At 32.8% G+C, this 16854-nt stretch overlaps 1 protein-coding gene and 1 long non-coding RNA gene across 2 annotated transcripts; both read left to right on the forward strand.

Annotated features, from left to right (window-relative positions):
- The first annotated feature begins 3517 nt into the window (after window positions 1–3517).
- On the forward strand, window positions 3518–6782 carry LOC132066607 (uncharacterized). Its single transcript, XR_009416875.1, has 2 exons — window positions 3518–3862; window positions 6463–6782. It is a non-coding gene; the product is annotated as an uncharacterized LOC132066607 (long non-coding RNA).
- Window positions 6783–10224: 3442 nt separating this feature from the next.
- Window positions 10225–11740, forward strand: LOC132067214 (uncharacterized). Its single transcript, XM_059460371.1, has 2 exons — window positions 10225–10575; window positions 10917–11740. Exons 1-2 carry the CDS (start codon window positions 10422–10424, stop codon window positions 11471–11473), a joined length of 711 nt encoding a protein of 236 aa, XP_059316354.1. The 5' UTR covers window positions 10225–10421; the 3' UTR covers window positions 11474–11740.
- Window positions 11741–16854: the final 5114 nt, after the last annotated feature.

A 16854-nucleotide genomic window follows, 5' to 3' on the forward strand; every position in this document is an offset into this window, starting at 1 on the left:
TTTTTATTTTTTTTAATTGAACTAAAGTTTGATCAATTGATGTTGTATTTTTTAGAAAGATGCCTTCAAGAATATTAATTTTTTTGTTATGAACAATGACTTGCTCATTTGGTAAGATTGTATAAGAATTGAGAATGTTTTGATAGTTTTCACAACTTGTGGAGTTTTTATGTCTATAGAAAAAAATGCAACTTAAGAAATTCAAATTACATGTTCAAACATGATTTTAAATCATAATTTCATCTCATAATTTTAAATCATGATTTCAAATCATGTTAAAACGGCACCTAAGAATTACAATACGCAACGTTATTGACAAAAGGAATCGTCCAAAATTCATCACGGTGATAGCAGAATCTCTGTTCAAAAATGAAATGATGAATCCAACTAAGCCAGGACATGGAGCTACAGTTTCCACGTACCCACATTCCGAGGTCGATAAGTCCAATAAAATTACTCCTACCAGAATGAAACTAATTCTCTGGTTACAAGCCAATAACATATTCATGGTATATATGTTAGATTAGAATTGTAGCTTTAAGTTGCAAATTAAACTTGCAAACCTTAGTTTACGTGAGTAAGGAGTTGAAGGCTGACTCACTTGGTGAGTTCCATGCCTTTCACATTTAAAATAGAGGGTTCGAACCCATCAGTAGCGTAGTATCTCGTTGATGTTTGGCTACAAACACCTGTGTTTTGCTAACATTTTTCTTGCGACTTAGTACTTTTCGTGTTCTTTAAACGTGATTTTCAGTTTACTAGGTTCTCGACACGTGAGTTGCACGTGTATGTCGAATCATGTGGTATACAATTGCAATAAAGTTTTGAATAAATATGTACATGAAAGAACAAAATATAAATTTCATCATTAGTGTCAGCAAAATCCTTCCATAAAGTAACAGTTGTTTGATCTTACATATATTTAAAGTTAAAGATGGTATAAATTAACATAAACTTATCTGTATAGTACGTGAAATGCCCATATTACAGGAAAATTTGGGCAAGTTTTTAACTTACCTATTGAAATTGTTATCTGTTTCTCCTGACTCCGTCATACTCCATAAGTGATTTCAATATTACTAATATGCAAACTGCATTTGAAAAGTATGCGATTAAAATTAGCGATAAGTATTACATACTTTTTTTGTTTCAATTTATGTGATCTGATTTGATTTCGATAGTCAATTCTTTTTTTCTTTTTCTTTTTTTTACCCTAAATTCAGACATAGAATCTTTAAATTTTTTTGAGAAATAGTTTACATATTTTAGAAACTACATAAAAAGTACTATAACAATTTAAAGTATTTGAAAGGCATACGAATAAATCGCGATCAAAGATTTGCTTATTTGACTTTCGAAATTCAATTTGTATCATATAAATTGAGATGAAGGGAGTAATAATTACGTATGGAAATAATATATAAATTCTTATAAAGAATTACCAAAGATAGGGCCGCCACAATTTTTATTTTTTTTTCAATTTTCTAAGGATACAAAACCGTTTGAAACCTTTTGGTTGGGATCGTCTCAATCAGATAGATATTTTTGTAGTTTGCTAGGTATACACTGTTTTGCTAATTCTACTTCAATTTCAATTTTAATTTTAATTTTAATTGACCTGAGATGATTAGTTGACAATACAAAAACGATATTATATAGTAATAATATAGAATAAGCTTTGTACTTTGAATTAATGTTAATGTTCTTGTTTGAAATAAAAACTTAACATTTCGCACTTGCATTAGATATTATTGTTTTAATTAGTATGTTAAAATAATTTTAATTTATGACGTGTATAATCAATTATGTGATTGAGTAATTCAAGTAAATTGTTAGAAGAGTAATATACAAAATTACATTACATGCAATATTAAATCTGTAAGGAAAATACTAACAGTATGAAATAAATGTTTCAAATAAACACCACGTTAAAAAAGTTCATTTTATATGAATACCAAACTTTAGACAAGACGATAATTTAAGCAAAGTTAAAAACAGATTCACCTTGTTAATTTGCTTGTGCATCTTCAAGCGTAATATTCTCTGAAATAATATTCTCTGAATTTGCTTGTACATCTTTTTCTATTGCTTTCTTTAATATCTTTCAAATGATCCGTCACTCCAAAAATTGCCTTAGATTGGTGATGGATTCAACAGGGAAACTCATTTCTGTATACTTATAATAGAATGTCGGTACCAATAAGCATATGCAAAAGGTGATTTTGAAATGAAATTTTAAAATCTGCGTATGATTCAGCAAATTCAGCGACAACAGGGAGTGCCAATATTTCACTTTGATTTGATCTCATTGCTTACCAAAGTCTCTCAGCCATCTCAAATAAAGATTTCCACTTTGATTTTCTTCTTTGCCAGAGTGGTTTCTCTGTTTCTTATGAAAAGGTAACAACGATTGAAAATAAAATTTAAATAGAAATAGTTAATTAAAAAAGAAATTCTGAAAATTAGTAATTAATTTGAAGGGTTACATCCCTTCACAAACTTGTTTTATTTAATTTATTTTTATTAAATTGGATATTAAGGTTAATTATAAAGAGTAATTTAGTAATTTAACTTTTGGCTAAAGGGTTTCCCACTTTTAATATAATATAGAAGATATAGATATAGATTTATTCATTCTGTGTGTTTGTGTGTAGAAGAACTAAGGTGCATAAGATCGAGGCGAAAATATGAGCTATGAGGAACTAAAATGGACGAAGAACGAAAGAAGATCAACCGCGAGCGCCATTTCCAGCACTTGGGTTTCAAACAGGAGCCCAAGCACCGCAGTAGAAAAGGGGAAACTGCCAGCGCTCTAAGTAGCACCTCGCGCCCAGTATAGAGCACAACACATAGGGGAAGAATTGAGGGTTCATATCCAGCGCTTTGAGCAGCACTGACGCCCAAAAAGGCACTCGAATCATAACGCCATTTATGGCGCCTAGCACCCAAAAAGTGCGCTCAAGATATATTAATGTTTAGTCCGGAGTAATTTTTCACCATACAAAAAGACTTGTAACCTGAACTTGAGGGGGCATCGAGCAGTTTTGTAGGCACGAAGAAGGGTAGAGCGTCTTGCGATCGAGCACGGAGTCACTGAGTTTTCCTTTCGTTCATCTGTTATTGTAATTGTTGAAGAAAAGAATACACAAACCAGTTAAGAGTAGAAGAGTCTTTTCCTACTCTTTCACATAATTAGTTAAAGCTGTTGAGAGCAATTAGTTATTCTGACCGTTTTCCGAAAATGACCTCACAATAAAGATTAGCTGGTTAAGATCTTACTTAGTGTATTGTATATATAGTTGCTCACACATTGTATTATACAGATCATTGATTCACAATCATATTGACTACAATTCATTACATAGTTCTTATCTCCTCCTCCTCCTCTTCTTCTTCTTCTTCTTCTTCTTCTTCTTCTTCTTCTTCTTCTTCTTCTTCTTCTTCTTCTTCTTCTTCTTCTTCTTCTTCTTCTTTCTTCTAACTGTCATCTTCTTCTTATTCTTGTTGAACGCAGTTATGGATTTCTAAATAATTACATGGTATCAGAACGTATGATTAATCACTAATCAATCATTAGTTTAGATAAACGATCTACAACTATCTTAAGATTCCGCTAAGAAATAGTCATTTCTGGTGTTCGTATATTCTTGGTATATTCTGTATATTGAATTCTTGCTTTAATAACTATTAATTTTCAAAGTTCAAAATGACAAACAACAACAATGTCAATGGCAATATCTCATCTGGTGTGACCGCTACAATGGCTGCAGGCCAGGGTCCGACTGAAAACAACACAAACTCACAAGCTGGAGCAACTCAGACACTCGAGCATAGCCACCCTCTCTTCTTGAGCAATGCTGATGTAAGTGGTATCTCTCTAATTTCATTTCAACTGGTTAGATCTGAAAACTACTCTGTCTGGCTTAGTTCTATAAGGTTAGCCTTGTTAGGGAGAAATAAACTAGGATTGGTAGACGGAAAATAGAAGAAAGAAATGTTTAGAGAGGATTTATGGGAACAATGGGAGAGGATCAATGCAATTGTGTTGTCTTGGTTAGTAAACTCTATTTCAAGCAATGTGTTTAGTGAAATTGTGTATGCTACTAATGCTTCCAATGTGTGGGAAGATTTGAAAGAAAGATTTGACAAAGTTAATGGTTCAAGAACCTATAACCTACATAAAGAAATTGCAACTCTTACCCAAGGAACCAGTTCTGTTGCAACTAACTTCACTAAACTAAAGGGTTTTTGGAATGAATTTGAGTCACTAGTCCCTTTTCCTGGTTGCAATTGTGAAAAATCTAGGGATTTCTCTTCAGAGACAAAAATTGTATCAATTTCTGATGGACTTGAATGAAACATATCAACAAGCAAGAAGCCAGATCTTGCTCATGTCTCTATTACCTTCATGGGTCAGGCTTATGCCATGATCATAAATGATGAGGGACAGAAATCTTGTGCATCTACTTCTTCTAGTTTACTAGGTGTTGCACCTTTTAGTAATGTAGTTAATTCTAGTCACTATGTTGGTTCTACTAACCAGTGTAACAATACAGCTTTATACTCTAGAAGTACTAGTAATCAGAAGTTCAAAAAAGATTACAATCTACAGTGTGAATTTTGCAAAATGAAAGGACATACCAAAGAAACTTGCTATAAGATAGTTGGTTACCCTCCTAGTTTCAATAAAAGGAAGTTCGGACAAGCAAGTGGAAATTCTGGTGCATACAATGTGATTGCTGAGAATACAAAGTCTAGTCATGGTCATGGGAACAATGGTATGAATTAGGGTATGAAAACCAAATCACTGCTAATGTCACAGAGTTATATCAAATTGGTATGCAACAGGTGAATAATAGTGGAAAATTAGCTCAACTATACAATGTCAATCAGTCCAACCATCCTGGTACTTGTGTGTTCACCAAAGATCAACATGAGCAGATCCTGCAAATGCTAAACAAAGGTAGCAACTATTTCTCAGCCAGTGCCAACATGACAGGATCAGATGACATGATAGGTAACACAAAGGGTAATCATGTTGGTAAGGCATTTATAGCAACTGATGGCAAAAGATATTGGATTATAGATACAGGAGCTACTAACCACTTGGTGTCTAGTCTAGATATGCTAGATACTGTAACTAAAAGAGATAAACCAAAAAGTGTGTTTCTTCCTAATATTGATATTTCTAATGTTACTCATGTTGGTACAAGTTCTATCTCACCTAGAAGTACTTTAAATAATGTGTTTCTGTTACCACAATTTAAATGCAACCTGTTATTAGTTTCAAAAGCTGCAAGAGAATTAAATTGTGCTGCTATATTTTATCCTGACTTTTGCATATTTCGGGATCTCTTAAGTGGGAAGGTGAAGGAGATTGGTAAACATGAAGATGGACTCTATCTCCTAACTCAATCTGCTGAGAATCAAACTCAAGGAGTGATACTATCTGCTAAAACTGCTGAAGTTACTGAGTCTAGTAAAATTGATATCAAACTATGGCATAAGATATTCGGGCATTTATCAGCCCATGTACTTAGCAAATTACTGTCCAGTACTGTAAGAAATATATCAGAAATAATTGACAGGTGCCCTGTATGTCCTAGTGCTAAACAAATTAGATTTCCTTTTCTTACAAGTAGCATTAAAAGTACTAATTGTTTTACATATTGCATAGAGATATATGGGGTCCTTACAAAACTCCCACCATTGATAGATTTAGATATTTTCTTACAATAGTAGATGATTACTCAAGAATGACTTGGATTTATCTGCTAAAGCTTAAATCAGATGTATGTGTCACTCTCAAACACTTCTTAGTCTATGTAAACACACAATTCAACAAAATTGTTGAAATCTGTAGAATCGACAATGGAACCGAGTTTGTTAATGACATATGCAATAACATGTTCAAAAATGCTGGCATAATACATCAAAGGTCATGTGCTTATTCCTCTCAGCAAAATGGAGTAGCTGAGAGAAAGCATAGACATATTTAAGAAATCACTAGAGTACTTAGATTCCAACTTCATATACCTATGAAATTCTAGGGACATTGTGTATTAACTGCAGTTTATATCATAAACAGGCTTCCATCTTCAGTGATAGTTGTCTCACCTTATGAAAGATTGTATAAAAGAAAACCATCTTTAAATCACTTCAGGATTCTAGGATGTCTATGCTATGCTAATATTGTAAATCAGACTGACAAATTAAAGTCTAGAACTAGACCTGCAGTGTTTATGGGATATTCAGAGGTCCAAAAAGGGTACATATTGTATGATCTCCAAACTAACTTTTTTTTTTTTGTGAATAGGGATGTCATATTCAAAGAGTCTGAATTTCCATTCAAACTTGCTACAAACAGTGATTCTCCTATATTTACACCAATAGACTATACTTATGATACAGATATTGGTGAAACATTGATCAACACTAACATTCCTATTAGGAACTACATAGGTCCTAGTACAAGTACTGAATCTGGTTCAGACAGACAAATAGCAAATCCTGAAAATGCTGATCAAGGAGATCAAATAGATCAAATGGTACCTATTTCTGTACCTAATGTCATGGATGAACCTCCACATGAACAACATGTTCAACCAGCTCAATCACAAGGATAACAATCTTAATAAGAGCATTCTCTAGAGGCAAATAACCACCTAAATAGACTAAGGACTTTGTGTCCTTGACTGCACTACATTAGGATACTCCTTACTCTATTTCAAATTATGTATCATACGAGAATTTATCTAAAAAATACAAATGTTACTTATCTACTTTGTCTTGTGAAACAGTTTTAAAAAACTATGCAGAAGCAATAAAGGATCCTAGATGGATAGAAGAAATGCAAGCTGAGATTGATGCTTTACAAAGTAACAACACTTGGAGCATTTTCAGTCTGCCTGGAGGAAAGAAACCTATAGGCTGCAAATGGATCTACAAGATCAAGTATAAGGCTTTTGGTGAAATAGATAGATTCAAGGAAAGATTAGTTACCAAAGGATATAGTGAACAAGAGGGGATTAATTATCAAGAAACATTCTCCCCTGTGGTAAAATTGGTAACAATAAGAATAGTATTGTCCATTGCAGCATCACAACATTGGCACATCCATCAAATGGATGTGTACAATGCCTTCCTTCAAGGTGATTTACATGATGAGATCTACATACAACTGCCTCAAGGATTTGTTAGTCAGGGAGAGTCTAAACCTGTATGCAGGTAATCAAATCCTTATATATTTTGAAACAAGCACCAAGGCAGTGGAATGCTAAACTAAAAGAAGCACTGTTAAAGCTGGAATTTGTTCAATCACAATATGATCACTCTTTGTTTACTAGAAGGACAAATAAGAGGACAGTAATCATTCTAGTGTATGTGGATGACATGCTAGTCACTGGTGATAACTTGAAGGTGATTGAAGAGACTAAAACTTCACTACAACAAGTGTTTAAAATGAAGGATCTAAAAGAGTTGAAGTACTTTCTGGGAATTGAATTTGCTAGGTCCAAAGCAAGAATACTTATGCATCAAAGGAAATACTCTCTTGAGCTGATCTCAGAACTTGGGTTATCTGCAGCTAAACCAACATATACTCCCGTTGATATCAACATAAAACTGACCACAAAAGAGTATGATGAGTATCTTAATAAGATCAGTGACAAGAAAACTGTAAAAGATCCTCTATAGACTGATATAAGTCCATATCAAAGACTTATAGGTAAAATTTTGTATTTGACTGTTACAAGGCCTAACATTTTATTTAGTGTGCAAACACTAAGCCAGTACCTACAGCAACCTAAAAAATCACACATGGAAGCAGCTTTGAGAGTAGTTAGATACATTAAATCTCAACTAGGTCAAGGACTATTAATCTCAAGTAAGCCTATTGACAAGGTAACAACATATTGTGATGTTGATTGGGTTGCCTGTGTCCATTCAAGAAGATTTGTGTCTGGCTTTCTAATCAAACTAGGTGATTCTTTGGTATCTTGGAAATCAAAGAAACAAACTTTCATTTCTAGAAGCTCAGCAGAAGCAGAATATAGAAGTATGGCATCACCAGTGTCTCATTTGGTTGCTTGGATTACTTAAAGAATTGGAAGTAAAGATCACAATGCCAGTTGACATATTTAGTGACAGTAAATCAGCAATTCAGATAGCTGCTAATCCAGTATACCATGAGAGAACTAAACACATTGAGATAGATTGTCATTTTATAAGGGAAAAAATTCAGCAAGGCACAGTTCAACCTCAATACATTGCTACTAATGATCAACCAGCAGACATACTTACAAAAGGACTAACAAGGGTTCAACATCAGTTTCTTAACTCCAAGTTAGGTGTCCTTGATATATTTATGCCACCTAACTTGAGGGAGAGTGTTGAAGAAAATCATACACAAAGCAGTTAAGAGTAGAAGAGTCTTTTCCAACTCTTTCACATAGTTAGTTAAAGCTGTTGAGAGCAGTTAGTTATTCTAGCTGTTTTCCGGAAATGAGCTCATTGTAAAGATTAGGTGGTTAAGATCATACTTAGTGTATTGTATATATAGTTGCTCACACATTGTATTACACAAATCATTGATTCAAAATCATATCGAATACAATTCATTACACAGTTCTTATCTTCTCTTCTTCTTCTTCTTCTCAGTTTCTTCTAACTGTCATCTTCTTCTTATTGTTGTTGAACTCAGTTATGAAGTTCTAAATAATTACAGTAATCATATGATTTTTCATATTCACATGATTGTTGCCATGACTACGTGTGGCTAGCTTTCTTAATTCTAGCGGCTATGGTGGTACATGAATGTTGACGTTTGAAATTTGAATTTGAAGATTGTTGATGTTATCATCTTAGTTTATTTGTTTGATCCTGAGCTTAACTATTTTGCTGCCTAGCTAGCTAATAGCGAAATACTATCCACAAAGCTTGAATTGAACTCAAAAGTTGAAATTCATAATTGTAATAAGATTAAATAGACCAAGTCCTCACCAGAGAACAAATTCACTCTTAGGATAGATAAATACCTAATTTCCTTGCTTTAATGTACAAAATTTATTACTGTTTCTCGTTAATTATAATTCCATTAATATTCTTACTCATTGATTTCAACTCAAGAGTAGGGTATTTTGGCTTTGAAGACCAAATGAAGCATCCGCATACTTGAGTGTTTTTTCTACCGACTGAAAAATATCCGCTTAATTATGCGGGAAAATATCCCCTAAGTCACCTTATCATGATTAACTTAAAACCCATCATATTCCATTTAATGAGTGTCACTTATCCTCTTCTACTTTTTGGTATTATTTGTCCTTAGGTTAAGATGTTTTATAATAACATGTAAATGTCTAAATCAGAGAATGTGACGGATTGATGTGATTCCTCCACCTTTAATTAGATATTTTAGATATGAGTTAGAAAACATAGTAATTATAGGGACGGTGCTTCCACTTTAAATAGATTTTACACGATGGAAATATAAACTAATTGAGTCAAAAAATTCTTAATATCAGACATGTAAACGTCAAATATCATGTTATATATCATATATATTCTTTTCACATATTACTCTCTCAGGATCAAAAAAAGTATTTATTTAGCCTTTTTTTCTTGAGTAAAAAAGAATGTCCACTTATCAAATCAAGAAAAAATTAACTTATTTTTTTCAGATTTGTCCCCATTAAGTGCTATGTGATCAAATCTCAATATTTATTTAATTAGGAAAAGTTAAGCCAAATTACCTATTTTCTTCTAGGAATTAGTATTTTCTTAAGGGGTATACAATCAGCTAAGTGAACACCTCTTTTGTAGGGATCTAGTAGCTCAGTTGATTGAGTATTTGAATTTTCACCTTATAGATAAGGGTTCAAATTTCACATTGTAATCCCTTTTCATTTTCCCTTCCACTGCTCCATGTAATTAAAAAAAAAAGTGAACAGATCTGACGGGAGTAATATGTACCCCACAGTATGAAACACAAGTACACGTAATCTAATAACGAAGGTGCTATTAATTGTGATGACAATTCATCCCCGTTTTGGACACTTGTTTGAACTTTGAAAGGCACAAAGAAAAAGAGATCTTCATTGAATGTACTGAGAGGGGCCCATAAGTATGCGAATCTTAAGTGACGTGTTCAAACTTCCTGGGTTTTCAGACCGACCCGACAAGACCCGATCCAGCTCTCCTCTTATCTTCTCCCATTCCTTCAAAGCCAACTCTATAAATAAGTGCTAAAGGGAACCTTACTTAGGCTTGAAACCAATCAAGGCCTCTTCAAAAGCCCTTTTCATCCCTCACTAGTCCCTTCCAAATTATCAGTAAAGCAAAAGAAACAATTTGGACCCATCTCTCATCGTAACTTCTCTATTGATAATATACTCAACAGTAGCAAAATAGAAAAAAGAAGAAGTATGGTTGGTCCATCCATTAATTCCCATAATTTTCCTCTTAAATTCCTTTGTAGCTATGGTGGCAAGATTATCCCCCGTCAAACCGATGGCAAACTCCGTTATTATGGTGGCGAAACCCGTGTCCTCTCTGTCGATCGTTGCATTTCTTTTGCAGGTTGTTATTTATTTCACGTCTAATATTTATCTTGTCTATAAGTTACACTCTATCTATTTTGATTTTTTATGTTACTCTTTATTTATAGTTTGTTTTGGAAAAAACGCCATTTTTTTTTTACTTTTAATCCCATATTTAAGATAACACGTTTTAATTTTTTTTTTTTTTTTTTGATATATGCTATAAAAAGAATTCCTTAAACGCTTTACACAATTAGATATTGCCATATAAAATGAAACAAAAGGAGTATCTTTTTGTTTACCCTTTTCCCAATTTTTCTTGATAATTTGATTATTTTATTTTATTTTGAATGAATATTGATATATTTTTTTCTTTTGCAGAGCTATTAGTGAAGCTAGGGGAGATGTGTGGATCATCAGTGAGTTTAAGGTGTCGATTACCAAGTGAAGATCTAGATGCTCTTGTGTCTATTACATCTGATGAAGATTTGGCTCATCTCATTGAAGAATATGATCATGCTTCAACACCATCATCCTCCCTCAAGATCAGGGCTTTTTTATTACCACCCAAATCCACAAAAAAAGTTGTATCTCCTCCACCTTCTATTACTTCTACCTCATCCACCACTACCACTATTAGCAACCCTGATGCCACGTCACCAAGTTCATTTTGTTCCACAGTTGCTAGCCCTTCTAGTACTGTCACCTCGTCGAGGCATCATGATTGTCCAAAACCGTATAAGAAAATGATATCCAATTCTTTCGATCAGTTTGAAACACTTAACGGGCGCATTCGTCGTACTTTGTCAAGTCCACCACTGATTTTTCCTATTTGTCATGAGAAAGTCGCAGTGAAGATTCCAAAATATGCTTATCATAATCATGGGAACAATACTGGACATATTTATTTGATTCACCACGGCAACCACTGCCAATAACAGCAGCTATTTTCCATGGACAAGCGATGAATAAATCGGACTTCTTGGAACATACTATATACTTTTTTATAAAGAAAAAGAAAACCCTATCAAGAAACAGAAAAAAAAAAGAAAAAGAAAAAAAAGAGGATGATATATATACTTTTGATGTAAGAAGTGAGAAGGGAGTGTATGTCAATAACAATTGGTATTTTTTGTGTCAATCCGTTCTTGGCAAATTTATGCATAGCAATTATATACAAGAGAGACCAAATTTTTGATAATTGATCACCCCCAGTTTTTTTTACCTCACCTTTTTATGTGATGTGTGCCACGTTTGATCTCTTTTATTATCTTCTTGGCATTTTCCATTGCCAAATCCTAAAAATGAGTCATATATCATGTTTAATGCTCTCTATATTTCCTATCCTTTTCTGTACTTGTCTTACATATGCTGGTACTATTTGTTTCCCGTATTATCCCCTATTTGTAGTCATATTTTACCTCTTTACTATTTTGTCCGTTCATTTTCTTTTTGTTGAAATATTGTACCATGATATACAATTATATCACGTCTCTTCCTTTGATATCTTTTGCTAAGTTTCTATCTTGATTTAGTGTATTGCAGGTATTGGATGAAAATCAATGGAAACTCTCTCTATCATTCGGACAGGAAACACGAGTAATCTCAAGATGGAAATCGAAAGACGAACATAGGTGATTATCATGTGTCTCCGAGTTCATTTTGCAAATTAAAGTCGAAAGAAATCTTTTTTATATGTTGAAATAGATAGTGATCTTTTTTTTCATTTTTCACCCGGTATTTGATAGCCTTTTGGAGCTCATTAATCCAAATTCGCCCTAGGTTCGAAGTCCTATTCTAGGGTAAAACATTATTTATTAAAGACGAGTTCATACTTAGGATCAAAGTTGAAACCTCTGGTTAAGAATGTAAGAATACTTATCACTCTGTCACAATCTTTATTGATCAAACAAATCTTCGTTATATATGCAAAAATAATAACTCCATATGCTCCTAAATCATTGCCATAAAAGGTAGTAGAGTTTTTTCAACTTCTATAAATTGCTCGTGTAAAAATAACTCGTAATACTTTTGAAATTTAAATTATATGGCTCGTAAATCATTGCCATAAAAGTGCAGACTTAACATGATAAATAAATTGATAATCAAAACGCACTAGTTTAAAACAACATTTGCCAATAGTATATTTAAACAATACCATTAAAACGTCATCCCCAAACATTTGTTGCAATGTGTAATACACGTTCCTATTTTCTCTAGTAGTACCTTTTTATTTTTCTTTATTTCCCTATCTTTCATAATTTATTTATTTTTCGTCCTTTTCTAGTTATCATTTCATCAAGTTATTATCAAGAAGATTTCCATTACAATTTTGAGGATCTTTCAAAAATTGAACCATGAACATCGGAAGTTATTTAATTTCATGTAACTTTGCTATGAATATTGAATTTTTCTCTGAATCTTTGCCTGTAGGTAGATCAAATGGTGGAGAATCAGCTCCAAGTGTTGAATCAACACGAATTAACGAAAATTGGAGAGGAAATAATTCTTTGTTAAGTTGCTTTTGCAAATTCGTGCTTGCTAACCGAACTTTATTCTTGGGGTTTGTAGAACTTATATTAAAAGTGTTTTTTCTTATCTACTGGATGCCATGGTTCAATTCCACTGGTGGGAGAAGATGAAAATTTAAAAAAAAAAAAAAATAACTAGTGGGACCATATTTGCGGAGATGTAAGAGAGGGAAGGGGCTAGACAGAGAGAGAGCATGATTAATGTTAATCAAATTTAATTAATTGTATAGTTTCCAATTAAGAAATGACACTTCTCAAATTATTTTTTTTCTTATTTACTTTTTTGCCTGTCACTTGCTCACAAGAGAGTGAGCACACTTGCTATATGCCACATCATCGTTTATGGTGATATTTAAAATAGTTCGGGGGGGGGGTCGTATAGGATGTGATGTAAGTTGAAGTGTGTTATAGCGATTTCGTAAAGTTTAAGTGTGTTTTCCGGAATCTTTTTTCCTAAATAAATTGATAATGACGCACTAGTTTAAAACAACATTTGCCAATAGTATACAATAGTTGGATTTTGGATATGTCAACATTGATTTTCTAAAGTCCTTGTATCATTTTATGCATCTCTTATCATCTTTTAGCATACGTTGCAATTTGTGCTTCATTTGATGTGACTTTATTTGCTAGAACTTATATTAAAAGTGTTTTTTCTTATCTACTGGATGCCATCCTTCACAAGAGATAAGAAATTAAGCATATTTATTACTCTCAAGAATCTTTTTTCTAATTAGAAGAACCTTTGAAAGAACCATGATATTTAGCCGGCTGAATGCTGAAACTTTAACATGGCAAGTGAGTAGATACTTAAATTTGACAAAAGTGTATCTTTTAAGCATCTCACCGTGACATGGCAAGTGCATGTTTTGCACGCAAGCTGCGCTTGAATAACTTAAATTATGGGTTTTTTTTTTTTTTTTACTCATTTCTTTTTTATGTATGCAGCTATTACATTCAAGATATTACTCCATGTGGGCCTTGTAATTTCAGTTTACTCCTCCTATGTTTATTTCTTCATATTCTTTTCTTTCCTCATTAGCATCATATTTTGCATAATTACACAGACCTTTTTTCATAATTAGATTATTATTATACCACTAAAAAATATAATTTTATAGAAGAAAACCCAATATAAAATGATTAAACAAACAAATTTTTGATCTTTTCAATGTGATACTGCAAAAATCAAGCATTATACCTAATAAATGGATATTTTTTAACATCAATCTTGAATTAATGAAATGGGTATCTCTGTGGTGGTTGACGAAGGTCAAAATAGGGAAGATTGGAAGAGGGTCTATGGGTGAAGTTTTATTTTAAACAAAGTTTTTTAATTCATATCACCAAATTGAGTTATTTTGGAGTGTAGAGCACTCTGAAGTCTGATGTTAACGGGATGGCCAGGTTTTATTAGGAAGAAGATGAAGGGGGAGGAGGGGGGGGGGGGGGGTTGTGGTGTTGAGGGGGAAGGTAAGTTCCGTGGGTGTTTTCTTTTCTTTTTCCATTTTTTTCCAACTGTTTTTTTCATTTTTTTAAAAATATTTCTTCTACATAATATTAGTTGTTAAAATATATAGTGCTTTTAGTGATATTTGTTAATTTTATTAAAATTTACACGTGTCATACAACAATTGGTTCACTTAAACATCATAAGCAAGTATATTTCACACACTTGATTTTATGTACACGTGTGCTTAAAAAATATACATTTGCCAAGTTTAAATTTCTATTTGATCACTTGCAAAGTTAGAATGTCTAACTTACAAAATGTGTTAAGTTTAAGAGGCTATCTAGGTATTTAGCCTCCTATTTTGTCTGTCTTAAATTTATTGCAGGGGTTGATATTTAGTTGCTTGTGATTATAACCATTCATCCCCCAGTGTACCAACTGGTGGTTTTCGTTTATGAGCATATTCAAGTGAAGAAAAAAGAACTTATGGTGACCAAAAATGAAATGAACTAAATTGGATTGATTGGATATAGCGGTTAGAGGGAAATTTATTTTTATTCTTTTTATAATAACTTTGAAAACTTTATTATAAAGTGAAGAAGGTATGGTGCCATCACAATGGGTCCATGACAGCCTGTAAATGAAAATACCACTATTTTGAAAGACGATAAAAAGTCCAGATATTGTTCATTAGTATTATAAAATCCTAATAATTAAAATAAAAAATTTATAAAAAGGAATAGAGAAGGAAAGGACTTTGTTTTCTTTTTGGCCTTGGAGATGTGGAGGAGTAATGTCGCCACAAATTATGGATTTAGCCAATGTTCAGTCCATTCAAATAAATAAACAAATATTTCAAAATAGAAAAGCAAAAAAAGAAAAGAGGAGGAAAATGGATTGATGAAGATAAAGAAAAAGTGGTTTAAGGTTAACCTGTCCCACCAATGCCTGATCTATTCTGCTCTTAGTAGAAAGCCAATAAAAAAAAATGGAATTTTCTTTGACTAAGATAGTGAAATGTCTGGATCTGTAGGCCACATCTATCAAAGACCCATAACTTATTAGTAATATTAGGAAAGTAATCACAAAAAAAAAAAAAAAAAAAAAAAAAAAAAAAAAGAGAAAAACCATCTTTTAAAGCTTTTTTAAGTGGAGAGCGGTGCAAGGTTATTTAGTAAAAATTGTACAAGTCTGGTTCGAACAAATTAAATGGTGTTGTAAATAATATTTAATAGTGAATGTCCATGTATCATTCAAGTACTTTGGTGATCACCAAAGTAAGTTATCTTTTAGTTAGTGATCACCAAATGTAAGTTATCTTTTAGTTGGTGAAACCAAATGTATTACTAAATTAGTTTTCTTATAAATAGGACCACTCACGTCTTATTGAAGATATACAGAAGTGAAAGAAATCATATCAATCTTCAAGTCTCTTTCATATATATTTCTCTTGCATTTTAATTTTATTATTTTATAATACGTTATCAAGACGGCTATATGCATCTCGAACAAATACTTTGAAAGCCCAAGATATTGAATTTCTTTTTCTTAATTAATGACAAATCTTTCTAAACGTGAATTTGTTGCCTTAGATATATCCTGCAAAAGTTTACCCTGTCTTGGGTACTTAATGTCGAAATTCATCTTGATGCGATGTCCTCAGAGATACCATCAAAGATAAAAATCGTGCATCGAATCAAATAGTGTCAAGACAATGACATTCCTTCGCCATCACCTTGATGAGAGCTTGAAAATGGAATATCTCACTGTTAAAGATCCTTTTATCTTTGTGGAATAATTTAAAAGATAGATATGACCACTTGAAGATGGATGTGCTTCCACAAGCACGTTTTGATTAGATTCATCTGAGGCTACAAGATTTTAAATCTATTTGGGCATATAATTCTGTCATGTTTAAAATTATTTCTTAGTTGAAATTATGTGGTGAAAATATCACTGATCATGATATCTTTGGAGAAAACATTCTCCACTTTTCTTGCCTCGAGTATGCTCCTGCAGCAGCAATACCGAAAGATGAAGTTTAAGAAATATTCTGATCTAATCTCACATTTTCTAGTGGTTGAACAACATAATGAATTATTAATGAAAAATCATGAAAGTTGACCTATTGGTACTACCCCATTCCCTGAAGTGAATGAAGCAAATTTTCGCCATTCTAGGCGTGGAAAAGGTCGTGGCCCCAGTCGTAGTCGTGGTCGTGGCCGTGGTCGTGGAAGAAATTTTAATCATGATTCTCACCTTGAACCAAATAATACCCTTCACCACCAGCAGTGTAAAAAGAAGGATGAAAAGCATGAAGCTGTACAAAAGAAAG

Source organism: Lycium ferocissimum, chromosome 8, assembly GCF_029784015.1.
Source record: "Lycium ferocissimum isolate CSIRO_LF1 chromosome 8, AGI_CSIRO_Lferr_CH_V1, whole genome shotgun sequence".
NCBI lineage: Eukaryota > Viridiplantae > Streptophyta > Magnoliopsida > Solanales > Solanaceae > Lycium > Lycium ferocissimum.